At 35.8% G+C, this 27882-nt stretch overlaps 1 protein-coding gene across 1 annotated transcript in view; it reads right to left on the bottom strand.

Moving 5' to 3' along the window:
• Positions 1-2059: 2059 nt before the first annotated feature.
• The window catches only part of ZPLD1 (zona pellucida like domain containing 1), a 45025-nt gene continuing 19202 nt past the window's right edge, over positions 2060-27882 (bottom strand). The window contains exons 4-10 of the mRNA XM_043594047.1: positions 27146-27218; positions 22483-22580; positions 21085-21165; positions 12008-12179; positions 10589-10697; positions 5221-5250; positions 2060-4801 (exon numbers count right to left, since the gene is read on the bottom strand). Coding sequence (XP_043449982.1) covers positions 4626-4801; positions 5221-5250; positions 10589-10697; positions 12008-12179; positions 21085-21165; positions 22483-22580; positions 27146-27218 — 739 coding nt within the window. The 3' untranslated portion in view covers positions 2060-4625. The remainder of the gene's footprint in view (positions 4802-5220; positions 5251-10588; positions 10698-12007; positions 12180-21084; positions 21166-22482; positions 22581-27145; positions 27219-27882) is intronic.

Genomic DNA, 27882 nt, shown 5'->3' with positions numbered 1-27882 from the left:
ACAAAAATGTAACATGTTGATCCAGTTTCCACTTCCTCTGAGCCTCTGGAGGAAATGGACCACCATCCTGAGAAATGTGGGTAACATCTACCAAACATTCTCCTTTGGTCTCCTATTAGTGAATTCCTTCCCACTAAGAAGGTGCCTCTCCTCCCAGCATCCAGCACTTCCTTTGTTGCATTTGCCCCCAATATCTCTGCTTTGCAGTTTTATGTTCTTCAGGGCTTCTGGCCTATTGTCACTGCTGATGTCGTCACCCACTCTGCACCAGGGCCAGCCCTGCGGGATGTGGTTCCATCAGTGCTTTGATGACAAGCCTCTCCTGCCCTGTTCTCCTGATGTATATGATAATTTGGCATGAGGAGTTCATCACTGCCCACCTACTCATGGCCCTATCTTTTCTCTATTTGATCCATATTGTTAGCTAATATAAAAGAGGACCTCTCTGCTCATAAGTTTCTACCTCTAGACATTAAGTGTTTCAAAATCATTTCAGTCGTAGATTGCCAAATTGTTGTAACATTTTTGTTTACTCATTCCCTTACTGTTATTAGATTGGTTAGGACTTCTGGTTTTCAGCAGCGTGAGACATACTGATGGTGTGTTTACATGTTTACCATCTGTGATGTTCATTTTGTGTCAACTTGACTGGGTCACAGGTTGCCAGACATTAGGTCAAACATTATTCTGGGTGTGTCTATGATGTGTTTCTGGATGACACTAACGTTTGAATAAATGAGCAAAGCAGATTGCCCTCCCTGATGTGGGTGATTCGCATGTAGTCATTTGAAAGTCTGGCTAGAACAAAAAAGCTGAAAAGACCTCCTGTGACCAGGAGAGGATTTCTTCCAACCTAACTGCTTTCAACCTGGGACACTGGTTCATTCCTGGCTTTGGAATTAAACTGAAATAATAGCTCTTCTTGGGTCTTAAGCTTGCTAGCTTTCAGACTGGAAATACACCATCAGCTCCTCATTCTCAAGCCCCTGGACCCAGGCTGGAACTACACCTCCAGCTCCACTGGGCCTTGCTGCCTGCAAATCTTGAGACTTGTCAGCCTCCCGAATTGTGCACACTACTTCCTTAAAATAAACCTCTTCATATACAGTACATATAGCCCATTAGTTCCTTTTCTCTGGAAAGCCCTAATACCATAGGTAACCCTGATATTTGTTTTGTTTACTACCCAACTACATTCTTTTCTAAATTACATATTTGGATTGTTTTATATTAAATGTCTCTCACTTGTAAATAATTGATGAACCTCATCTCAAAAGCAATTGATCTGTGATCAGCTTGCTTTTTTCCTTATAAATATGGAATGAAAGCCAATGTGTGCTAGCCTAACAGCCTCCACAGTCATAATAGAAGGCTCTCCACCATGTTATAATTCTCTCCTGCCAAGTTCTCTAGAAATCTCTGAAACTATGCCTCATATATGTTCACAAACAATTGTCTCCCATGGACTTCTCCTGCTCTTTTCTCACTTCTAGAAGTTTACTATCTTATATTTTCCACAGCTGACAATGTCCCTTCATGAACCACCATTTCTGCGATGCTCCCAAAGTTAAGTGCCAGCACTCAAGGCCCCAGAGTAGCACTCACTTCTGTAAGATTAGATTCTGAGTCAGGAAAAGCTCTTTTCAACTCTGTGTCACTTTCCCAAACAAGGGACGACAGCCAGGCCCTGATGGAGCTGTCATGACAGCCTGTGAAACTCTGGGAAGATGAATCCTTGTCTTTCCAGTCCTTACTCTCCCCTCAAAGTTTTAAAAATTATAGGCTCAGTTTTAGTCAGTGTTCACATGCAAGGTAAAGAACACTTTTTTACCGTCAGCTGATCTCTGGGATATGTCTCCTGAGATGGAGACAGAGCCGTAACCAGGGAGCTCAATATGGAGAGAGCAAGCTTCACCTAGCCTCGGAGATCAACGCCCTTCCCTGTTGCGTTAGGTGGCTTAAGTTCAATATTTCTTAATGTTTTTGAAAGCAGGAAGAGAATGTTGAGGGTAGGAAAGAGAAATGTCTTTAAAAAAACCAGGTGACTATTTTAAAGATATTCATTTACAATCATTTTATTAAACAATCACCTTTTACATGTCATCAGACCTTACCCCTGAAGTGCAAAAAAACAGTTTGAGGTATTAAAACTGAAGGAACATTTGCACATATTTCGTAAGGTTTTCACACTATAGTAACCAAAATATTCAGTGTAACTAAATACTACACATAACAGCAGGTTGAGAAGAACAAAGCTGTATAAAACAAACCCAGTTCGTCTCATTATAGCTCTGAGCCTCCCATTTATGATGAAAGGATGGCAAAAAAAGTAATGTGAGATGTAAGTTGCTTGCAAAATGATGTGTCCATTATTCACTTTTTAAAAGTGGTATATGGAATGTAAAAGGGCAACACCTGTAACAGCAGCCATCCCTAAAGCACAAAAATCAAACTGACAAACTGGTTTCAATGATAGTATTCTGTGCACAGGATTTAATACTCAGATTAATGGCAATTCACTTAAAGTATCTGAAATAGATTTACTAGACTATTTTAGCACTACTCATGTACACATATAAGGTCACATAAGTAGCATGCATGGTCCATACATTTTTTTCTGTAGGAGTTTTCCCTTTAAAGTAGAAAACAAATTTTTACACAGATCAAAGTTCAGGATGGTCACTTCAAAGTGATCTTGAAGAAACAAAGGGAAGAGGAGATTGCTTTTTTAAGTGTTAGACCTTTTCATATTGATTAAATTATCTGAAGACTTTCCAGATCCCATTTCACTTTGTGTCTATACCTTGAAAGAGAAAGTTGAGGCAATCCGATAACTAATTATTATAATATAAACACTTCTGGTCTGTTGAGGCAATTGGAGACAAGATGTATTTTGATTTGATGTTTGATTTAATTACTAATTTTAGAGCATAGGTACTTCATTTGAAACAAATTTAAAATTGTATAGTGATTTGCATATAATATAGTAAATTAAGTCGTGAATAATGGGTCACAAATGTTGAACAGAAATTAGTGTCTACAGCAGTTGTTATGGTTAACATAGCACTTGTAGTAGCCACACATGCTAGGTTTTTAAATTATTATTTTTTTAATGTTTATTTATTTTTGAGAGAGAGACAGAACACAAGCGGCGGAGGGGCAGAGAGAGAGGGAGACACAGAATCTGAAGCAGTCCCCAGGCTCTGAGTTGTCCGCACAGAGCCCAACGTGGGGCTCGAACTCACAGACTGCGAGATCATGACCTGAGCCGAAGTTGGACGCTCACCTGACTGAGCCACCCAGGCGCCCCCACACATGCGAGGTTTTGATGCCCGTCACTGAATTGTTCTATTCAGTTGTGTGAATAGACTGAACAAAGAGAAGGATGATTTTTTGGTAAGAACAGAGGTTGCTTAATACGTGGCTTTTAAACATTTTTTTGAAAAACTGACAAAGGATCACAACTTCTTGCAGTTTACTATTACAGGAAAATACTGTTTATTCCATGGCCATCATGACACTTTCAAGAAGACACCTAAAAAGTAGGGCTCTTCCAGATTATTTGCTTTGCTAGCATCAGAAATTTGTGGGAAAGGGACATTTTTGTCATAGAGACTCAACAATGTTCTGCAAAACACACTTACCCTGTTTACTCTTTGTCATAGGGACAAAAGGAAACTAGGTTGCTAAAAACCCCATGGGGACATTATGCTTATGTGTGGGGACAATGTCCACTCCCACAACTATGGTTTGTTTTCCCATGCAATGGCTCTTGAATGAAGAATGATCTCTGCAGCTGCCTCACTGCTGGAAGCACAGCTGCAAATGCAGCTGACTTGTTTACCTGGGAGGAAAGTGAACTTGTGCTGCCGTTCTCAGTGAACCAGGAGAAAACTGAGCACAGCCACTCCCATGTAAATGAATGATGACCTAGGGTCACTTGGTTTCCTTTAGAGGTTAACAACTATTTTTACATTCTGCTACACAAGTAGGTGCTCCAGGTTAAGACACATTTCCTGAGTTTGTTTGTTTGTTTGTTTGTTTTTTAAATGAATGTCATCAGACATGGAAATCGGCCAAAAACTCAGGTCACAGAAAGAGTAATTAAATCTCAGGTGTCCAAATCGACCAGTCCAATTAAAACATATCCCCAAGCTGGAATTATCTGGAATTAAAAAAAATAAATAAAAAAAGTAACTTTCAATTTAGGACCACATAAACAATCTAAATGCCAGCACACTGGGTATAAATGCTTAGGGGGAAAAATGCAACAAATGTATATTTTTTCTATGCCCACCTTTTATCTCTATAACAACCAATTATCAAAAGAAAATTGAAATAAAATGAAATATGACTGATCCTGCAAGATCTGAGTCCTGAATATGGTTGGCTTATTGTCATTCTACCCATTGGTGCCATACAAATAGGGCTGACCACATACTTACACGACGAGAACAATACCACCCAAATTCTTTCACTATCATCATGCTGACGAACTACACTGTGAAATCTATCAAACCTACAAATATCAAATGCTGGCTGGCATTCAATTTGGATGAAAACACTGACTGCAGTAACACAGGGTATAGTCAGTGAGTCCTCCTGAGAGAAGGGACCTGTTAAAGTCAGTCAAAGACTGGGTTTCTTATGCCATTCAACACCAAACTGGTGGGTGCCTTCCTGTATAAAAGGGCCAGTGAGCACAGGAGAAGGGAAAAGCTCATCACTCCCAGGATGACCATTCCTGATATCAGTGCACTGGTGATGGCATTCAGCTGGAAGGGAGGTTCCCTTGGAGAACCTGCAATCACAACACAAACAGTGGGAAGGTCCACTGTCAGATTTATCTCACTTCATCCCAATTTATTCCTGCAAAACATCTCTCATTATGATCTTGCAAAGTAACAGCATGACAATGATTCATGCTACAATCTATTTGACTAAAATTCAATCCAATAACCAAAGGATTATGTGGGTTAGAAGTCAGGTATCCCCTGAGCAGTCAAAAACAAAATCATCTATAAAATGCTATAAAAATTGACCAACAGGTCACATATGAGTCCAGAAATCCTCAGTGAACTATTATATTTAAAATATAAAAACTTGTAAAACCAGAACTCAATATATTTCATCGTTCAGAGTTGTGCAACTGATCATCAAAAAATACTTAAAAATTTTTAAAATCATACTTTTATTTTCAATATATGTTTGTTATCTTACCAAGCTGTGAATTGTTGGTTGGAGTCTCATCTGGAGGAGAAAAGAAAAAGGAAAGCAATATTGTATCTTTAAATATTTACCTAGGTTTATTATAATTATGTGATTACTTTTTACCTACATGTGCCCTTCCCTTCACCCACAAGCCTCATGGGTAAGGCAATAATGAGAATCTTCTGAAACAATTCTGTTTTCACATTTTCTGTTTCACGTGTCCAAGATTTTATTATCTATCCATTCCCCAGGCCCACACCCTGCCACTGCCCCGGGCATACAAGGAGAATCACAAAATATACTGTACTATATTTTTTCTTGCCAACTTTGCTTCATCATTATCTCTTTAGTCACGTTAGTGGGGGCAGTAATTGTTAACAGCTATTACAATTTTTATAGCCCTATAACTTGCCATTTGTTATTCTGTTTTAGAGAAGTATTCATTATTTAGTGCCACTTTATTTTAAGCATTGCCAATTTGCCCATCATAATCTGCAAAAACATCATTTTAAGTTCCAAGAAGATAAATTCACACTTGATAACTAAATGAAAGGAAAACATGACTCCTAACCTTGAGTTGTAGGGTTTTTTTTGGTATCTGTTATGTAAAAGATCAAAGCTGTTGATTTTTTACTCATCTCTGGCAAACATAATAATAGATGGAATGAATGCATTCACCTGGCTTCCCAACTTGTGTTACCCATTTTGTAATCATATAGCCATTAACCCCTGATCCTGTACAATGTAGCGGATTTCCTTTCTGTCCTTAAACATTTGGGTGCGTATGTGTCTGTGGGTGTCCGTTATTTGAACCATAAAATGTGTGCTGTTGCCGGTTTGATTTTGGAGGATAAATATTATTACAATGAACATGTGTGTGATTCCAGAAAGTTTACAAAGTGCTGTTTCATGTCATCACATTTTGTCCTCATAACAGCCATATGGTTTAGATATTATTGCTGCCCCCATTTTGCAGAAGAAGAAACTTCCATCTGTCACAGCCTCTGTGATAAGGTAAGCATATGTTTAAATGAAATTTCAATTTCGGAATCCTTTTCCTAAAATCATATAAACTAGCCAAGTATGGAGAATATTTTTAGTTATAAAGATGAATAACTCAGGCCATATGAAACCCCAAGATTAGTATTTGAAACAATTGATTGGAAGAACCTGGTGTGATATTTATAAGCTATCTGAAGCCATTTCTTTTAAGACATATGAGTCTTGGCATAAATGATGATTCTGCTGTTGAGTCTGAAGTGCAATGCCCTGAATTAACAGAATTCTCATTTATAACATTCTTTAGAATGGTGCAGTGTACCACTATAGGACAAAAGGGGGGGCAGCATAAATTTTCATAATAGGGACACCCTTAGGAAAACTAGGAAAACCCTAATCTCCAACCCACACTACTTTATAAAGACATTGTTTGTCATGGAAATGGATAAAATGAATGAACTGTGAACAATTCTTCCAAAATATATGCATGCTCCCTTTCCAAGACAAACTGCCTCACTGAAACATGGAAGAGAATATATAATGATCTAAAATTCCTTTTTCAAAGATATTCATTGTTTATAAATCACACTTACTTGCTTTTAATTTTTTTTTAAAGAATAGAGCGCTCCATCCTCCTATGTGTCCCAAGTTAGGTGACCAAGTTAGGTGATCCTAGGACTGGATGCCCCTACTATTTTCTGCATCCTGAAGTTAATAAAAGAAGTCAGGATATCCTCCTTCTCTCCCACATTACCACCAACACTTCCGGAAGAACAATAAATATCCCAGGTGCCACTCGTGAGGACTGGGCTGTGGACAAAATCTTCACCTGAGACAAAATGTCAAATGAGTCCTACCAGCTACAGGTTCCAAGATACTGAAAAACCAAAAGCATCCTACCTCTGGCAGATGACTAAAATCAAAGCATGTAATATTTGAATATTATTCGGAATTGTATTCAATAGAGGATAAAGGTATCTGGTTGCTGTTTCCACTATCCATAAATTTCCCGTCTACTGAAGTTTGATCTAGCTCCGAAAGGGAGGTAGACATTTTCCAGGAGATTTTTTTTCAACACAAACTGTTTTTTTTCTCTCACACCCATTTGGTCTTACCATATACATATATGCTAAAAGAAACATCCTGGAATTAAAACAGATTGGAGTACTAAACTTGGTGGACTCTTCAAAAAACATACAGCTAGCTGAGGACCCACAGGAAGAAAGTGAGGGCAGCAATACCACAGCTGTTTGAAAGCCAGAAGTGGAAGATAAATTGTTTTTCTCTGCTTTTCTCTCATATAAGTAGTAGAAATAAATGGAAAAAGTAAATATCAGTGTAAGATATATACAGAATAAATATTTTTCCTTTCTTAGCACAAGCAAACTATTTTTTTAATCTTCAACTACCTTTGTGGTAAAATGGACCACATATTTCAAATTTAGAACCTCCAAATTTTGTACCTTCCATTGTGTTATGTTTGTTAATAGTCTATCTCTACCTTTGAATGCTAAGATACCTGAGAGCAAAGACTGTGGCCTGTTCTCTGGGGGTATTCCCAGTTCCTAGCAGAGCGCCTGTCCCATGTGGAGGCTTGAATGAATTATTAACTCCTCATAAAACTCAATGACACAAGTTGAATAGCTTGGCTTGGACTTCCCCATCAGAATTTATGTAATAAAACAATTAGGTACTACTGTGTTCCAGTGCTTGCACTTGTGAATTTCCAGAATTGTTCCCCATGATAAGCATTTCCCTACTGAATAATTTTAGCACATGGGGATGTAAAATAAGGACACTTCAGGAATTTTGAAGATTTTAAATTTTGAAAAGATGTGAATATTTTCCTAAATCAACCAACAAAAGGATTAACAATGTTAAGTAAGTATAAGCAGAATGTGTGATTCATTAAAACAAAAGTATTGTGCTTTAACAACTTATTAAACCTGACATAAGTCAGTTGTCTAGGGGAAAGGAGTGGTTCAATGAGTAAACAAAGCAAAAATCCCCAAGTACCAGAGAGCTTTGAAGAGAGCAAATCAAGCCTGAAATTGGACTTGTCTATATAAAACCCGCCACAGGATCTAGAGAGATAAATTCTAGCTGACCTAAGTTAAAAATGAGGTGAAACTGAGAAAAGAAGGTAGCCCTGGTCATTAAGCTAGACATGAAGTTCACATAGGATTTTCCTGTGGATGAATATGGCTTGATTTCTGAGTTCTGTGTGTATATAGAATTTAAAACAATATTTTTTGCTTGGATACCATAAGTATCATAATGTGAACACGGTCATATATGGCCCTCTAGACAGTGAGGCCACCATGATTGCCCTCAAATGAGCACCGTCCTACGGCCATTTATCAAAATTATAAAAAATAAATCCACAGAGAGTGACAGAGGAATGAAGGACATCTGGCAGGTTTGAACATGATCCTTTGGGGGCTTTGCCAATGAAGAGACCAGGGTGACTAAGACAAAACTATTCTGTGAGAAAATGAATATTATCCTTAAGGTGGAAATAGGTTGAAATTGGAAGAGAAGAAATCCAGACACGGTATCAGAGACATTGTGATCAAGGCATTAACTCTTTTAGGTTTTATCATAGATAGTTTGGGCAACTGAATATGGTTTAGGTGAAACCTACCAAACCTGTCTAGCTGTTAGCTATGGTAGAATTAGAAACTTCTACTCGGTAATCTTTACTGGGACTTGGGAGCCTTAGAAACATTCGTCTTTATAAGAACATATCTTACACTAACAAATTATTTAAACTTTGTAATATTTAAATTTGTTTTGGCCCAGGTAAGAAGGAAGCAAGGAGGCTAATAAAGAGGAAAAGCCATTTACTCAACATGGGCAGAGAAATGTCGCTTTCAAGATTTTTTTTTTCTTCTACAAAACTAACACTAGATATGTTCCATAGAAATAAAAGCATTTCTTATTGTGCCTTCCCAAAAGCATTCCTAATTATTGGCAACAAGAGTTGAGTTTCCATGTAGTGTAATTCTATGAACTATTTCTGACAGCTAGATAAGAATTGGGCCTTTCATAAACCACAAACCAGTCATTTTCAAACCATTGAAAACACATACCAAACCTCAGGGAGTGCAGACCAAGTTTGAAATTTCATATTTAATAAATTTCTCTATTATTTTTAAAAACCTATTAGCTTGTTTTTAAATAATGCTCTGCACAAACCAGAGGAGTAAATAATTCAAGAAATTGTCTAAACTTTTTAGGCCAAAACCTTATTTTCCTTAATTACCTATTTCACACAAAACTTTCTTTCCACTGTGGAACAGGATGCATGGGAGAAAAAGTAAAAATAATCTAACTGAAATACAGTAATAGCCTTATGGCTTATAAAAAATTGAGAAACAATGATTAGAATATAATCCAAACCAGAATTCTTCTTTTTTTAAAGACAAATTTAGAGCTATAGAGTTAGAAATTTAAAGGCAACTTCTTCAAACCCCTCATTTTAAAGATGAAAAAACACTTGCCCCAAGAAATGGCATACAATCCCACATCACATAGCTTGTTTAGACAAAAGCTGGAGCTAGAACCAGTTTTTCTGACTTAAGTTTGTGTTGTTTACACTGCATGTCTGTTTTATCCAATTGATTCCAAATGTCCCTGGGTTCACGCTGACTTAAAGCAGTATTCCTCTGGAGAGTGTGTACACAAATACTTGTATACATGAGAATGTATGTGTATAAACAGTTGTGGCTATTAGATTCATGACCATGGCAGAGTGCACTAGAAGGGATGTGTAATATTCAGGATCTGGGAAGAAACAAATGGTACTAAAATTGGGCATTTTAAGAAAAGATTAATGGGACTATTTATACAGATGTAGGGAATTCACAAGAGAAAGTCAAGAAGTTCCCTGGCCTATGGGTTAAAGGGAGGGTTTCTAGTTCTGTAGAAAAGTTGGCTGGGAGGAGTTATGCGGCCAGTTCCATCCGCTGATAGCACTACCTACTGGCCAAGCCCAACCAGACTGGATGGCAAAACAGCAGATGAGTGCAATTCACGCAGGCCAGTCTTCAGGGGTAGGGAGAATGAAAAATGTCCAGCATCGTATACTTGAATACGTGTGTGTGTGTGTGTGTGTGTGTGTGTGCGCGCGCGCGCGCGCACGCTAGCGCGTGCATGCACATGTGTAAAAAGGCCAATATTGTAAAGCCAATGTTGCCCTTTGTGTGAAAGTTGAGTAAACAGGAAACTACTGTGAAATTGAAGTTGCTTAGCAGTTTATCTTATTTCACAGTTAATTAGTGCTGTTTAGAAACCACTCTGAGTTCTCCTTAGAAGCCAAGTAATAAGCCATTTTGGAACAGTCTATTATTATACACAAAAGGAGGAGCGTTCTTACCACTCCGAGTAATGATGGGACCAGCAGAGAGGACTGCATTTCCAGACGTGCTCTGGGGGCTCCAAGTGGTCCTCCTCCCTGCATCCCTCCTTTCTCTGTGGCCGCAAATCTGAGGTGTTAATGAAAACAAATGAAATTCCACACCGGCACAAAATTGGTTCTTTATGGCCATTTGGAAAGCAGATTCTTTTGGAAGAGATACCACATGTTTAATTTTATTCATTTACTTCTGTGCATTTATTTAATTACTTTGCATATAACTGCTACAGTGTTTCTTTTTCTGGCTTGGGCCACATTTCTTATTTCCTCCTGTTATAATTGTGCTTTGCCTCATTAGTTTACATAGCTCAATGGTTCTCCTGAAAAAGAGCTGTGTTTATCAAAGTTTTGTACTTTTATATCTCTCAAGCCTTTAATAAATCTTTCCCTGAATTGTTGGTCAGCACAGAGACAAGATAATGTGGATTCTCCATTTAACCCCATCTGATATTGCTAGTTCGGATGAAAGCAATCAATTGTGAAGAAATGCCTGAATTTGAGCATAAATAAAAACATATTAAAGCTATTTCAAATAAAAAATGTGCTTGCATTTTTTCAGGTTAATATTGATGTGACCTCAGGGGGCCTGCCAGAAATAGATTTTTTTTTTATTCACTAGTAAATGGATCTGTATTTTAATGATGGCTGTATGCAATTAAGATCCTCACCTTTTAGAACTTCTAACTTGTAATCCAAGGGATTTCTGGCCATCAGGGCCAAATCTACCTTTCCAGTGCTAGCCCTGTGCACCTTCCCAGGTTTTCCAATCATCCTCTATTCTGCTCCATGACTTTACTGAAGGCCTGGTAGTTCCCTGATTACTCTGTCTTATATGTCTGTGACTTTGGTCAATCTTTGGTATGGAGGGTCTCTCACTCTTGATTTTGCCCCTTTGTGATTCACCCATCTTCAAATCACACTTTGGGTTTTATATCTTCCATCAGACTTCCCAATCTGTCCTGTTCTATCTCTCTCACAAAGGCAAATACTGTCTCCTACTACAACCTATATGTACAATCTGCCTTTGCACCATAACATTTTTGTCTTATTTTCTTCCACTACTGTCTCCTGGTCCTCAAAGATAAGCTAAATGAGTTCAGAAAATCATGCACACATGGCTGTATTCCCAGTATTATGTGTGGCACAAAGTAGGCATTCAATAGATCTTTACTGGATGAATAAATAAATAAATCCTACTTCAAACTGACCCAAAATAGGCATTCAGTAGATCTTTACTGGATGAATAAGTAAATAAATCCTACCTCAAACTGTTTGACCCAATGCATATCCGCTTTCCATATAGAAATTAGTTCCTAACATTTGATAACCCTTCAGCTTAGATCAATTTGACAATTTAGAATAAAGTTGCTAAAAACATACTGGCATAAGGAAGGGGCAGTCATCAGCTCTGCAGAGCTTGGTAACACAGTGCAGGAAGACGGTGGACATTTTCTGATTCTTGTGTTTCACAAATCGGAACACTTCAAAGGAAAACCGGCCTTGCTGGCTTCTGCCATTTTCAATGACAGTGGTCTGAGGATCTTTGTCGCAGCTATATTTTAGGGAATGTGAAAACAGGATATTACTGGAAATTACCAGCCCGCTGAAAATTATAAATTAATTTCTGCAGTATTAAGAGCTAACAAAATCATGCCATGTAACAGATATTTAATAAGAGCATAAGCTAACTCAACAAATATGCAAAGAGTGACCTAGATCAGAAAATTTAAACAGATCAATTTCTGATTATAATAGTACCATCAAATTTTAGAGGGATTATACTTTCATAAGTTTCAAAAATCCAAACAGAATAAAAGGTATATAGTGAAAAGTCTCCCTCCCATGATTGCCCTTGTCCACACCATTCCACACACATATTCGAATATGCCAGAGGTGATCTCACTTGTTACTGCATCCTCCCAGGGTATATACATTTAAAGCTAAAGTAATGAATTCTTATTGTTTCCTCCTTCTTACAAAAAACAGAAGCACACTATCCACATTGTTTTGTACCTTCCCTTTTTAAAAATTTAGTACAGTATTTTAGACATTATGAATGTATAAAATGTAAATGCACATTTATAAATATGAATATTTAGCAAGCTACCTCATTCTTTTTGCACACTGTGTAGTATTCCATCACACACATGTACCAGCATTTATTTAATCAGGTACCTATTTAAGTACTTTTGCATTGTTTTGAATCTTTTGCTTTTTACAAAGTAATAATGCATAGCCTTATAATACAGTATTTTGTTTTTTGGGTTTTTTTAAATATGAAATTTGTTGTCAAATTGCTTTCCATACAACACCCAGAGCTCATCCCAACAGGTGCCCTCCTCAATGCCCATCACCCACCCTCCCCTCCCTCCCACCCCCCATCAACCCTCAGTTTGTTCTCAGTTTTCAAGAGTCTCTTATGGTTTGGCTCCCTCCCTCTATAACCTATTTTTTTCCCTTCCCCTCCCCCATGGTCTTCTGTTAAGTTTCTCAGGATCAAATAAGAGTGAAATATAATACAGTATTTTGAACATAAGCAGGTTATCTGTACAATGTATCTATAGGGCCATTTAATAGATGCTGCCACATTGCCCTCTATAAATATTGTTGTATTTTGTACTTCCCAAGTAATATATAAAGAAACTCCTTATTTCCCCAGAACTATATCAACAAAGTATATGTAAAAATTTCTGGATTATTTGCTCTTGGGTAAGAAAAAGACACTATCACCATATAATTTTCATTTGCATCTTTGCCAGTGGAAATGACTATGCGCATCCTTTCGTACATATTAGAGCCAACTACATTTCTTTATCTGAAAATTGTTTATGTCCTTTGCCCAAATTTCTATTTTGTTGTTGGTCTTTTCTTCCTGATTCTTCTAAGTTCTTTATGTGTGAGGAAGACTAGCTCCCGGCTGGTTATCTAAGTTGCAATTGTTTTACTTTGTTGCTTAGCCCGTGTGTGTGTGTGTGTGTGTGTGTGTGTGTGTGTGTGTGTGTGTGTTCATACACACACAGAAGCTTTGTTTTTATGTTAAATTTTCAATATTTTATTGTATGGCTTTTAGTGAGGCATATCTTACCTTATTGTGCTCACTTTATTGTGCTTGCAGAGACCGTGGTTCTTACGAGTTAAAGGTTGGTGCCAACCCCGCACCAAGCAGGTATGTCGGTGCCATTTTTGCAACAACAGCATTTGCTCACTTTATGTCTCCATGTCACATTTTGGTAATTCTCACACTATTTCAAACTTTTTCATTGTTATTATATTTGTTATGCTGATCTGTGATGTTACTATTGTAATTGTTTTGGGGCCCCCCCAAACTGTGTCCCTTTAAGACAGTGAACTTAACTGTAAGTGTGTGCTCTGACTGTTCACCCACTGGTTGTTCCCCAACCTCCCCCTCCTCCCTGTCTCTCTCCTTCTCCTCAGGCCTCCGTATTCCCTGAGACACAATAATGTTGAAATTAGGCCACTTAATAACCCTACAATGACCTCTAATTATTCAAGTGAAAAGAAGAGTCACACATCTCTCATTTTAAATCAAAAGCCAGAAATGATTTAGCTTAATGAGGAAGTCATGATGAAAGCCTAAATAGACTGAAAGCTAGGCCTCTGTGACAAACAGCCAAGTTGTGAAAGCAAAGGAAAAGTTCTTGAAGGAAATTAAAAGTGCTAACCCAGTGAACACATGAATAATAGGAAAGCAGTCTTATTGCTGATATGAAGAAAGTTTTAGTGGTCTGGAGAGAAGATCTAACCAGCCACAACATTCCTTTAAGCCAAAAGCTCATCCAGAACAAGGCCCCCTCTACAATTCTGTGAAGGCTGAAAGAGGTAAAGAAGATGAAGAAAAGTTTGAAATTCACAGAGGTTGGTTCATGAGGTTTAAAGAAAGAAGCTGACTCCATAACATAAAAGATAAATCAGCAACTGCTGACACAGAAACTGCAGCAAGTTATCCAGAAGTTAACACAACATCCATGCTGCAGCCCATGAATCAAGGAATAATTTTGACTTTCAAGTTTCATTATTTAAGAAATACATTTTGCAAGGCTAGAGGCGCCGTAGATAGTAATTCCTCTGATGGATCTGGTCAAAGTAAATTGAAATCCTGGAAAGGGTTCACCATTCTAGATGCCATTAAGAAGAGGTCAAAATAGAAACATGATAGAATTTGGAAGAAATTGATTCCAACACTCATGGATGACTTTGAGGGGTTCAAGACATCCACAGAGGAAGTGACTACAGATGTTGTGGAAATAGCAAGAGAACTAGAATTAGAAGTGGAGCCTCAAGATGTGACTGAATTGCCACAAGCTCATGATAAAACCCGAATGGATGGGGAGTTGCTTATTATGGATGAGCAAAGAAAGTGGTTTCTTGAGATGGATACTACTCCTGCTGAAGATGCTGTGAAGATTATTGAAATGGCAACAAAGGATTTTCCATAAAGTCAGTTGATAAAACAGCAGCAGGGAATTTCTACTGTGGGTAAAATGCGGACAAAATCAAACAGTATGGCATGCTACAGAGAAATCATTTATGAAAGGAACATTCAATCACCGTGGCAAATTTCATTGTTGTCTTATTTTAAGAAATTGCCGCAGCCATCCCAGCCTTCGGCAACCACCACCCTGGTTAGTCAGCAGACGTCAACATCGAGGTAAGACCTTTCACCAGCGAAAAGATTACAACTCACTGAATGCTCAGATGATGATTGGCCTTTTTTAGCAATAAAGTATATTTTAACTTTACATTGTAAAGTTGTACATTGTTTTTTGGGTATAATGATATTGCATACCTAAAAGACTGTAGTATAGTATAAACATAACTTTATATTCACTGGGAAATCAAAAAATTCATTACCAATATTTATTTCACTGGGTGATCTGGAACCAAACCCTCAACATCTCCAAGGTATATCTGTATTTGGGCCACATATAGATTTTCCTTACACCAAAGTTGTTTTGTTTGTTTCTTTGTTTGTTTGTTTAAATTTTAGTTAGTAACATACAGTGCAATATTGGTTTCAGAATTCAGTGATTCATCACTTACATACAACACCCAGTGCTCATCACAAGTGCACTCCTTAATACCCATCACCCATCTAGCCCATCTCCCATCCATCTCCCTCCATCAAAGTTTTAAAAATATTTCTTATGTTAATATGGTTTTTTCTACCACTTTTAAAACTGTATTTTTTACATTCAAATTAATAATCTATTTAAAGTCTTTGTGGTGTATTGAGTGAACTATAGATCCAATGCAATATTTTCTTCATGGTTACCCACTTTGCAGCACTGTTTTTAAAATCTTTTTATCTCACTGATTTGTGATATCACAGTCTATCATATTGTAAACTCCCATATGTTTTGGATCTATTTCTGAACTCAATAAAATATTCTAATTTTTGTGTACGTGACTAATCTTGCATAATATCACATTCCTTTAATAATTTTAGAGCTATTATTAAGTATAATATCTGTTAGGGCTACACCCTTTATTTAGCCATTGGAATATCCTGCCTAATAAAAATTTTGTCTTTTCAAAGTGTTTTATAAGTGGAATCATGCCCTATGTAACCTTTTGTGATTTGATTTTTTACATACTGTAATTATCTAGCGATACACCTATGTTATATATACCCATAATCCATTCTTTTTCATTTAGAAGTAGCATTTCATGACATTGATGCACCACAGTTAATTATTTACTCATTGAAGAATATTATTTTCTTCCAGTTTTTGGCTAATGAAAATAAAGCTGCTATTAATATTTGTGCACACATTTTTGTATGTGTGAGCCTCTTACATCAACTTCATTATCACTGAGAAAAATGTCCAGAAATGTAATTGCTAGATTGTAGGGTGGTTGCATATTTAGTTTTCTTGTTGGTGTATTTTTAAGTTCTAAATTTTCCATTTGTCTCTTCCTTATGTCTTCCATTTCTGTTCAGAGACTTCCCATTTCATTGTTATTTTTCCATTTGTTATAAGCATGTTTGCTATTGTCTGTTAAAACTTTTTATAATGACTGCTTTAGTCTTTTGTAGATAATTCTAAACTCTTCATCACATTTATTTTTGTTCTTTTTCCATTTATTTTGAGGTCTTCCTGATTGTTGCTGTGTCAAGTGATTTTTACTGAACGTTGGGGTTTGGACTATTAGTTATGAGACTCAGGATCTTATATAAACCTTATATTTTAGCTGACTTCCTTTTCCAACACTTCATCAAGGAAGGAGGGATGCTGTGTCATTACTGCCAGACAGGAGTAGAATTCCAGACTTCCCCTTGGCCTTTCTTGACACCCAAGGAGCAGGGATCCTGTTAATTCTGGATAGAGTGAGAGTTTCTACTCTCCACTGGGCCTCCACTGATATATCCCTGACTACATAGGGTAGGAGTGGTCTCCACCAACACCACAAGGACTATGGCCTTGTTACTGTGGCATTGTAGTAAATGGCCTGACTTTCCACTAGGATTCCTCTGATGTCAACCCAATAGGGCATGTAAGGGTATCTCATTATTGCCGGGGAGGGGGGGGAAGTACAGAAACCCCACTCCACCTTCTCTGAAATTATCCCATATGGGATATTGGGACACCTTGTTACTGACAAGGGTATAAATTTGGCTCGCCACTCAGTCTTTGCTAGTGTGGGTGGGATGTGGTATTAGACTAGAATAGTACAATTATTGTGTAAAAGCTTTCTGTCTTACTAAGCTACTCCTTTCCTAGTCTTTTGTCTTGAGAGGACAGGCTTTGTCATTCATTCATTCATTCATTCATTCATTCATTCAAACGGGTTTATCACCCATTCATTTATTTATATCTGTAGCCATTGATATATCTGAGTTCCTGACTTCTTCAGCTCTAAGTGTGGGATATAAAAGGCAAAAAGAAAACTATAATTCATTAGGTCTTAGAGTCCCTAGCTGGTCTAACCTTATCTCTATTTTTTTCATTATTCTTATACTTGTTTTGTGTATAATATTCAGAGTTTAAATCTATATACTTGTTTTGTATATAATATTCAGAGCTTACACACACACACACACACACACTTAGGAGGAATACGCAAAACTATATCTACTCAATCTTCCCAGGAATTTTTTTAGGACATTTATTTTTATTAAAAAAGAGAATATAAGTTTTTCTTTTTTCTTAGTTGTTTACTTCCCTTCTCTTTCCTTCCCTTTTCTTCCAATCCTTTCCTTGCCCTTGTCTCTTCTCTTCACCCTCTACTCTTCTACTCTTTTGTCTTGCCTTGTTCTTTCTCTCCTCTTCTTGTCCTTCTCTATTTTCCCATTTCAGTTATTCTTTTTTTTCTAACTTTTGACTTCTTTCACCCATTTCTCCCACCCCCAAGTCCCCACATCTGGCAACCACTAATCTGTTCCCTGTGTCTATGATATCTATAAGGGTTCTTTTCCCATCTGATATCCATTCACAATTTCTTTATCCATTCATCTATCATTGGACACAGGTTTCCATGTTTTGGTTATTGTAAATAATGCTCCAATGAACACGGAGGTGTATAAATCTTTTTGAGTTAGTGTTTTCATTTTCTTGGATATGTACCCAGTGGCAGAATTGCTAGATCAAATGTTGATTTGATTTTTAATTTTTTGAGGAAGCCCCATAGTGTTTTACATAGTGGCAGTACCAATTTACATTCCTACCAACAGTTCACTAATGTTCCCTTTTCTCCACGTCCTCACCAACGCTTGTTATTTATTATCTTTTTGATATACCCATTCTAACAGGTATGAGGTGATATCTCTATTATAGTATTGATTTGCATTTCCTTGATTATTGGTGGTATTGAAGATATTTTCAGGTACCTGTTGACAATCTCTATGTCTTCTTTGGAAAATATCTATTCATATCTTCTGCCCATTTTTAAATAAGATTGTCTGGTTTTTTGCTATTGAGTTATATGAGTTCTCTATATATTTTAGATATTAGCCCCTCATCAGATATATGTTTTGCAAATATTTTCTCCTATTCAGTAGATTGCCTTTTCATTTTGTTGATGATTTTCTTTGCTGTGCAGAAGCTTCTTAGTTTGATATAATCCCACTTGTTCAATTCTGCTTTTGTTGCTTTATGGTTACTTTTAATTAAAAAAAATAATGTTGCAGTGTTTAATTGCAAATCTTATCTTTTTCATGGCAACGGCTTTCCAGTGAGTTTAATTAATCTTTAAAATTTTTTCTCAGCTATTTTTTACATTTTTCTGGTAGTATACTGGAACACTGTAAGCAGTATCTTCACTTGCTTACCACTCACATTTGAAAGTGTTGGATTTCCCTAGATTTGTCATTTTCCGGGACTCTTAGGGCAATGTGGAATGGTAGTGACCTCTCTCATGGATTTCTTCAACTCAAGGTTCTCCCACTTTTGTTTTACAATGGCCAACAAGTTTCCACTGAATGTGGCATAATTGTGTAGTTGAATTTTCTCTGCCTTTCTGAACTTAAAGATATTCAAGAATTCTACGATCCGCCCCATGTTCTTCAGGTTCATTCACAAGCCTATTCCAAGACCCTTATCTTCCCAGGTGAATTCTCCACTCTTTAGAAGATCTACTTTTCCTGATACTTTCTGAGATCCGCCACTTCTGAGGTTCTAGTCATTCTCTATCCCTTCATTCTCCATATTCCCTAGGGCTGTTGGCTTGTTGGGCCTTAACCCTGTTCCTAGCAACTCCCACTCCCAGCAGTACCCTCTCCTTCTGTTGTACATTTCTCCTGGCTGTTTCTGAAATCTGCCACTACCAGGACCCCTCAACACTGACTTTTCCTCCCCGCTTTTCCCACCACCTCTCCCCACAGAACTTCCTGCAGGCCTCCCTCTGCACCATTTGCTCTTGATCTTAATTGTTTTTATTATCACTCACACCTATCTGGGGATTTCTTAGTTTTCTTTTCCACCTAGTTTCACTGCAACTGACATCTGAGAGACTCATTTAGTAACTATTTCACTCTCTATAGTTTCAATAAGAACACTGAAAAGATTCAGCATGAAGCCATAGTCATACTAGAAGTCTGACGATCATATTCCAGATTATCACTATGTGATCATTATAGAAATTTTGGAAAATAAGAAACACATCAAAACAAAATGACTCACAATCCTCCTATGCATAAATAACCACTGGGAGCCTGTTGATGGATTCCCTTACAGTCTTTTCTATCATATATTATACAAATGAGGTCCATTGTACATAAAACTGTATATGCTGATTATTTCACTTCATATTTCAATTCATGTAAAATTTAAAGAGCCACATTATTTCCAAGCATAAAAATACCACGAAGACAGAAAGGGAGGAGATAGAATAGGACCAATCTTTTTTTTCTATTTTATAAATAACTTTATATAATTTAATGTCTGTGTGAGTTCCCAAATTACTAGTTCTCCACAATCCACTTAGTCATTTCCTTTCCTCATTGCTGAATAGACTTCATTGCTCCCGAGTTTTACTATTTTAAATATCACTGATAAACCATAAAATCATAAATATTTTAGAGTATGTTTTCAAACCTGTAGATACAGAATCAAAGAATATAAAATCTTTTAAGGTTTTGATATATGCTGACATGTTTTTCCCAAAAAATGTTGCCTAAATTAACAGTTCCAGCAATAGGATATAAGAGTATCAGTTTGACCTAGTCTCTGGACATCATCTTAACCTTGATTAGCTGATAAAGCATAATCTTTTGGTTCCCATCATATTACTCCCATAATGTGTTAATAAGCAGCAGTGATCTGAGCCAACTGCATTTTGTAAGCATGATTAGAAGCCATTGCTTGACTCTCAAGTCTGTTCTGCTGTCAGATAAAAATGCTGAAAGGAAACTGGGATGATTGAATGCTTTTATGATCAATGTCCCCTTTCCCCAAATGTAGATTACATTCACTCTATCATTGTCTATTGGAGAATGAAGTTGAAGTTATTGGCTCTGTTAAAAAAAGGAGTAGTAGGCTACATCATACTTTCATTTAAATACTGATAAATGAAGAAAAGCATTTTGGGGTCTAAATTATCTAGACCATTACTTTAATTTTATTCTCTTTTGACATATGATGAGACAGTCTAGCTGTGGGTAAATAGTACCTCCCACTGCCTTTCTCTTATTGCCAATAATATCCTAACCATGCTTTTTCTAAGACAGTGAAATATTCCCACATGTTCTAAACATGAATAAAACATCTTTGATGGACCTAACTTACTTGCAATTCTCATTCAACAATAGCTTTATCAGCATTTTGTATTGAAAACTCTTCTCAACTTTTATCCTTCCAGCTTTATAAGGACTAAAAGCTCAAAATATAAACTTTACATTTAAAAGCTATAGAAGTGCCCTACAATTATTTGTTTATATAACTTGGAGTTTTGATTTCAGTTATCTACAATTGGATCTTTGCTCTCAATACAAGACTTACCTAAGGAAGAGATCATATCGAACATCATCATTTGGGTTCCCTGATGGGGTTGTGTAGCAATAATCCATTAAGACATTCCATCTGCAGAAAGAAGTAAGCATACTATAGAGTCAGAATCTCCTTTTGGGTATTAGTTACTAATCCTAGGGAAGTAAATATTGACAAATGCCTCACCCCCACAAAATAGAACTATGTTTTTGTTAGTTATTTCAGAGGCTTCTTGTTTATTGAAACATTCTCCTAAGCTCAAGATGTTTAAAAATCTGCAGCAAATTGCCATCCTGCATCAAGTGGAATTAAGGCTAATATCACACACACACACACACCACACCACACACACACACACACCACACCACACACACAAACTGTGTAAAAAACAACTGGTCAAAGTGTGAAGAAACAAAACCTAAAAGCAAGCTATATAGATACTTCTATGTTCACTGTACACAGCAATATTCTGTTTCTGGAAGTTACTAACCCTAACAAATGACAGAGGATATTATAATATCACATATAGCAAGGAGTTTGGTACATAAATTATACACTGAAAATTATGCCAGAATCAGTGGGGATGAGAGTAGGAGTTCATGAATGACACTGTGGTAGGTAAAAGAAAACCATGAGGCAAATACATAATCTTCCCCCATATGGCTACACTGTGCCTAGATTTATACATTACTTCATTCCAACTCTGATGTTATAAAAATTACTAGCCTATGGGAAGTAAATGCCAATCATTTTTTAAATCCTGAATTTGATAAGATGATTTCAGGATGTAAAGTTTATATTATATGTGATAATGTTACATGTGATAATGTTATTATAGGGTAGGATTGAATCTTCAGCTTTTGAATTCCCTTTCAATTTTGATCATTCTGGTTTATCTAAAACTTGGTCATATGAAGCTTGATCGCTTTGGGGTTTTTTACAGAGATGTTTCTGAGGATCATTTTATATGATTCTGGCCCAGATCATAATGGGGAGAATTCCTCTGTTTTTTAATACATTTTTATTGAATAGTAACATACACACTGAAAAGCGCATAAATCACCAGTGTTCATGAAATGACTACATCTGACCCATCATCTTTCAGATGAAAGAATAGAACATTGTGGTATCCCACAGGTTACCCTAGTCCAATAGGTCTGCCTATTCCCTCTTCCAGTAACTCCCCCTCCTTCTTTATGGGAAGACTTGTTATTTTCCAATTAATGACACAAAATAAGTGTCCCTATTCATCTTTGTAATTTGCTATTTCTATTTATTAGCATTCCTAAATGGTGTGACAATGGCAGCATTATTTAAATTAAAAATGAATGAGCTAACTTTATGATTCACAAGGCTTTGTGCAGTCAAAACGTTTTAACCAACAACAACAACTAAAGAGTTTGAAAATACCTGCCATCCAGATTAGTGGCTTGTACAGCTGCAAACACTTTGGTTTTCAAAGGTAATCCTATACTTGGGATAATTAACTGCTGACTGTAGGTTGAATCCTAATGATGAAAAAAATAAGAAATTAATTCATCATTGTCTTCCCAACAACAGCACATTTACCACTTAAAACCATAATACCATATAAAAAAGGGGGAAAATCACCATAAAACTACAGAATTAACCCCAAAAATGATCTAGTTAATCCTCTAGTTTCTTGGCAGAACTGTTCTTAAACCACATCCAAGTAACAAATTTATTTCCATACATAAATCCTTTTGTTTCCATAGCTTATCGTATATGGTGGTTAATGTTCTGTGTATTTAAACCGCATTCAGTGATTAATAGTGTTTAATATTTAATTTGTTTAATAATCAGTTGTTAATATTCAGTTTATTTAAATGAATACTTCATTTATTTAAATTAAATTAGTGGCTGTTATGCAGTTTCTCATCTACTTTAAGCCCTTTCCCATTGGGGTTGTAGGTCCTTATGCTCTTGATAATCTCTCATTTGCCCCAAATCACTTATCTGGCAATTGGAAAGTACCAAAATTTAATTGAAAACCAAAAAAGAGACCAATGAGTCCTCCAAGTTGCCAAAATGCATGCCACAATATTTCCTTCATAAATTCCTTGATAGTTACTTATAGAAAGGTGTCTCAGGACTTCACTTCTATCTTTTTCCTCTTCGTGTATAGCAATTCTAGAGAGCTTATTTATATCATGCCCCAATTTACAGTATTAAAACAATAGGTCAGAAACTGAGATGTGACAGCTTTAATTTGATAATACAGAAAAACAGAAAAAAATTGTAAGATGCAAAGAAGAAAACGAAAAGAAAAGAATTTCTAAAAATGTAAACTGTAAAATCAATTGGCATGGAAGCAAATTGCTTCTCCCAAATTTATTAACCTTGAATCTATTTTTCAGCAAAGGAAAAATGTTAATGTTCGTTATGAAATTTCAAAGTCATCAAGCAAAGGCAAAATACAGAGCATATTCTGTTTAAGAAGGCTGGGAAGAAAGCAACAGGTTTTGAATTTTTAAAATTACAAATTTTTAAAATTATAGTATGAATGCTTTACTCTTGAAAAGGTTGCACTCGTGTGAAACATCTCATTCCCAAATACAGCCAGATAAATGAGGGAATATATGTCGTACTTCTCTCTATCATAAATGATAATAGCTCCTCTAACCATTTCCAATAGATACTTTTATTTATCTTTCCTGTTCTCTTTAAAAACTTCTCCAAGTATTCCACACCTCATTAAATATATAGATCCTTATTTTATTTTTTAAAGGTTTTATTTTTAAGTAATCTCTACACCCATCTTGGGGCTGGAACTCACAACTCCAAGAGCAAGAGTTGTATGCTCTACCGACTGAGTCCGCCAGGGGCCGCCAGAGATTATATACTTGCCTCAGTAGTGCCTTGAAGAATGTTGACTTTGTTAGAATTATTATACTGCTAAGTCATTTGCAAACGAATCAACAAATATTTCCTTCTAAAATTGCTTCTAAAAGGTAATGTTTTTACCTTACTTTTTTTTCCTTTATTTTGTATAGTTGTTTTTTTTTTTACTCTTATTATACTGTCCCTAAAATCAATTATATTTATTTTAGATTTTTTTCTTCAACTTTGAAAAGACATTCGTATTACTGTAACACTATTTCAGGTTTACTCTTTCTTTATCCTCTCAGAAGACACTAACATTTAGATACAATTCAAATTCACAAAGTCATCTTTGCTTTCCACAGAGAAGAAAACCGATACATTTATATTACACAAAAATAAGGCCACAGTTCAACTTGAAATAATCCACATAGATGGAAACTGAATAGTCAATAAAATTATTTTATAAATTATTAATATAAAAATTATTTTTTATAAATAAAATTTTCCTAAGTACATTTACTGAGTGCCAGAATACATAGATATGAACAATTGCGCTGAACTAGATATAAGTTTTCCTTTCCAAATAACTAATCAGAGAATGAGAGTAGTAGGTATTAAATGTAACTTTTCATCATTCAAAAACTGCATGTGAAGACTTGGCCACAAATGCTTGTGTAATGATACGTAATTTGAAACGCTGCAATAAAATTACAGTTGGACAGCTAAATGTTAGTGTTTCAAACAAATAATAAATATGATTTTGGATCAATTAGTGAAAGTAAACCAAAATTTTTTTCTCATGTAAATTACTAGGGCTTTTTTTTCTCATGATTACAATATAATTGACTATATTACCTATAATGTATTTTTCATCTTTGTGACTTATTTTTAACTGGAAGCATGTATAAATTACTAGTTTGGTAGTGCCCTGTAACATGACAAAATATTATGACCATGTCATGTTAAAAACAAAGTAGTCTTTGGCAGTGAAACTCTTCTATATGTTACAGTAGTGATGGGTATAAGTCATCATGATTTTGTCAAAACTCACAAAATACACAGGAAGAGTGAAACTCAATGTAAACTATACATTTCAGTTAATGCATCAATATGGGTTCATCAATTATAACAAATATACCCCCAAATTCAAGGTGTAAATAATAGAGGAAATTGTGTATAGGCACAAGAAGTCTGTGGGAACTCTCTACTTTCAGATCAGTTTTTCTGTAAACCAAAAACTGCTGTAAAAAATGGTCTGTTAATTAAAAAACATAATTTGTGGAGAAATTGTTCAATTTTATTATTTATTTCATTGTCTAGTAAATAACTTTTAAAATTCAATTTAACTTTTTAATTCCACCATTAATACCTTTATCGCAAACTGGTTAAAAATGAGATGTGTCTGTTTTGTTTTCTGAAATATTTTTCCACATCCTATTCTCATCAGAGATCTTAAGATGTTAAGTCTTGTCAAATAAAAAGCATAGACATCAAAAAAAAAATGAGATGTTTTGACACTACCTAGTTCATTTATAGTCTGATATCAAACAATTGGTTGCCTTTTTTACCATAGAATTATAATCTTAAGGTTATCACCAAATTATAGGCTTTTATTTAGCACTAAGATGCTAGCTAGAAAGTTTTGGGGACACCTGGGTGGCTCAGACAGTTAAGCATCCGACTTCGACTCAGGTCATGATCTCAGGATTTGTGAGTTCGAGCCCCGCGTCAGGCTCTGTGCTGACAGCTCAGAGCCCGGAGCCTGCTTCGGATTCCGTGTCTCCCTCTCTTTCTGCCCCTCCCCCACTCTCAAAAATAAATAAACATTAAAAATTTTTTTAAAATATGCTAGAAAGTTTTTGAAGGATTATGTCTAGTTAACAATAGAGGAATACTATTTCTAATGATAAAAGAAGGACCCTCACAGCAAAGCTCTCAACAAATCCACACTTCTAAAGTTTTATTTTCTGCTTTTCCAGTAAGGGAATAGTTTAATTTTACACACAAAAAATAATGGTGTCATTAAATACCATTTGGGCAAGTTTTTTACTTTTTTAAAATCAGGAATTTTCATCTTTGTTTCACTCAAAAATAACCAATAATACTGAACCCAAACCAGTCGCCTCAATTCTACCTCAGGGAGCTTACATGTATAAATCAGCAGATAGGAACTTTCCAATTTAAAAATACTGCTCAAAACAATAATAAATATCTGTTCATATTGGGAATGAATACTGGCACATATTTGCTGAGTATTATAGAACCAAGTAAGTTGGCAGTTTCTCCTTGCAGAGGAAAGTTTAGAAATGACAGAAAGGCCATCTTCATTCCAATACATTTTAATTTGTTGTTTAGAACTCAGTGGTGTCAGACTACAAACTTATAAACATGATTTTTTAAATGCCTTTGGAAAATGTCCTACTACAATATTTATAGCTCATTATATTCAAAGTATAAAGCACTGACTTTTAAATCAGTTGCATGAATTATAACTCAGTGCCATGATGACATGAATAATAATGTAAAAATCAGATTCATAATTTACCAAAATGTTGGTTGATAGATTGAAAAATTGATATTTAAATCAGGCATTTAAAATGTATGAATAAAAATTTTTAATCAACATGAAAATATCATTTGGGGGATTAATGTTAGAGTTATAAATAGAAATCCATGTATTTTTTACGTTTTCCTGCCACTGTCGATATTTACATGACAAGAGTTTAGACAATACTATGTAGTCAACCCAAACTATTTCAAATGTGACAGAATTGTCATCAGCCAAAATCCATTTTGAAAATATTAACACATTCATCACCAAGCGTGCCCTCAAGAGAAGTAGCATTTGGACTTTTCCTATCTTTTTATCACAAAAATATTACTGCTAACATCTTGACCCTGACTATGGCTAAACACACACACATACACATACACACACACATGCAAATAAATATATACATATAAATGTAGATAGACACTTGGAATAACTATGTAGAATCACATTTACAAAATAAAATCTAAGTCATTTATCAACTTTTAGAAAGCAATGGAGTTTTTAGTATACCTTTATCACTAGGATATATAAAAATGGTAGTAAAGGTGGATAAATGTTACCAAAGTATAACGGGGTTAATGTGGCCTTTGGTAGATTTTGATATAAAATCCATCCACATAAATGGCTCCTCAGTATGATGAGAGAGAACATAACATCCGTCACCCATCAACTTACATTATAAAGGAGCAGGTTCAAAGTGCTGACAAATGTACCATTGTTCTCTCTCACAGAAATAGCAGCTGAGGACCTAAAACAGATTTAGAAAAAGGAAAGCATTGATAGATTTTAAATTAAAACTTTCAGTTATACCTTAATATTAGATTTAAGGCACTAAAACTCTTGAGTAAGCTTGACATACTTTTACCTAGGTCTGGAGTAGGCACACGATTTAAATCATTGAATGTATCAAAAAGCAAAAGAGACCAAATAAAGACAAACTGTTCTTTATGATCTTTTTATTTATAAAGGCATGATTTCCATTTTGCATTATATAGATGAGACTTTAAAGAAAAATGTCATTCCAATATAATTTGAATCTGAAACAAATACATTTTCATCAATCCCATTAGAAGTTTCATAAGATCAAGGATTTTGTTTTACTTTGTTCACTGCTGGAACATTGCATGGCACATAGTAGAAGTAGAATAATTATTTATTGAATAAATGAATGAATTTCCATATACACTGCAACTCAGGAATGTGTTTACTGGGAAAGTAAGGTGGAACAGAGTGAGATGGTGACACCCTCATGGCCCACTTCCCTTTACACCTGTATCCTTTTGACTCAAAGCCTTTCTTTTCTTGTTTTCCAAGTCTTACTTTTCACCAAGATATTTATCATCATTGTGCCATTGAAACCAGCTGTGACTATTTTTTAACCGAAACAGAATGTGGCCTCCGCATTCCCTCAT

Source organism: Prionailurus bengalensis, chromosome C2 (genome assembly GCF_016509475.1).
Source record: "Prionailurus bengalensis isolate Pbe53 chromosome C2, Fcat_Pben_1.1_paternal_pri, whole genome shotgun sequence".
NCBI classification, from domain to species: Eukaryota; Metazoa; Chordata; class Mammalia; order Carnivora; family Felidae; genus Prionailurus; species Prionailurus bengalensis.
The sequence above is the reverse complement of the archived record's forward strand: the minus strand, read 5'-3'. Positions and strand labels throughout refer to the sequence as shown.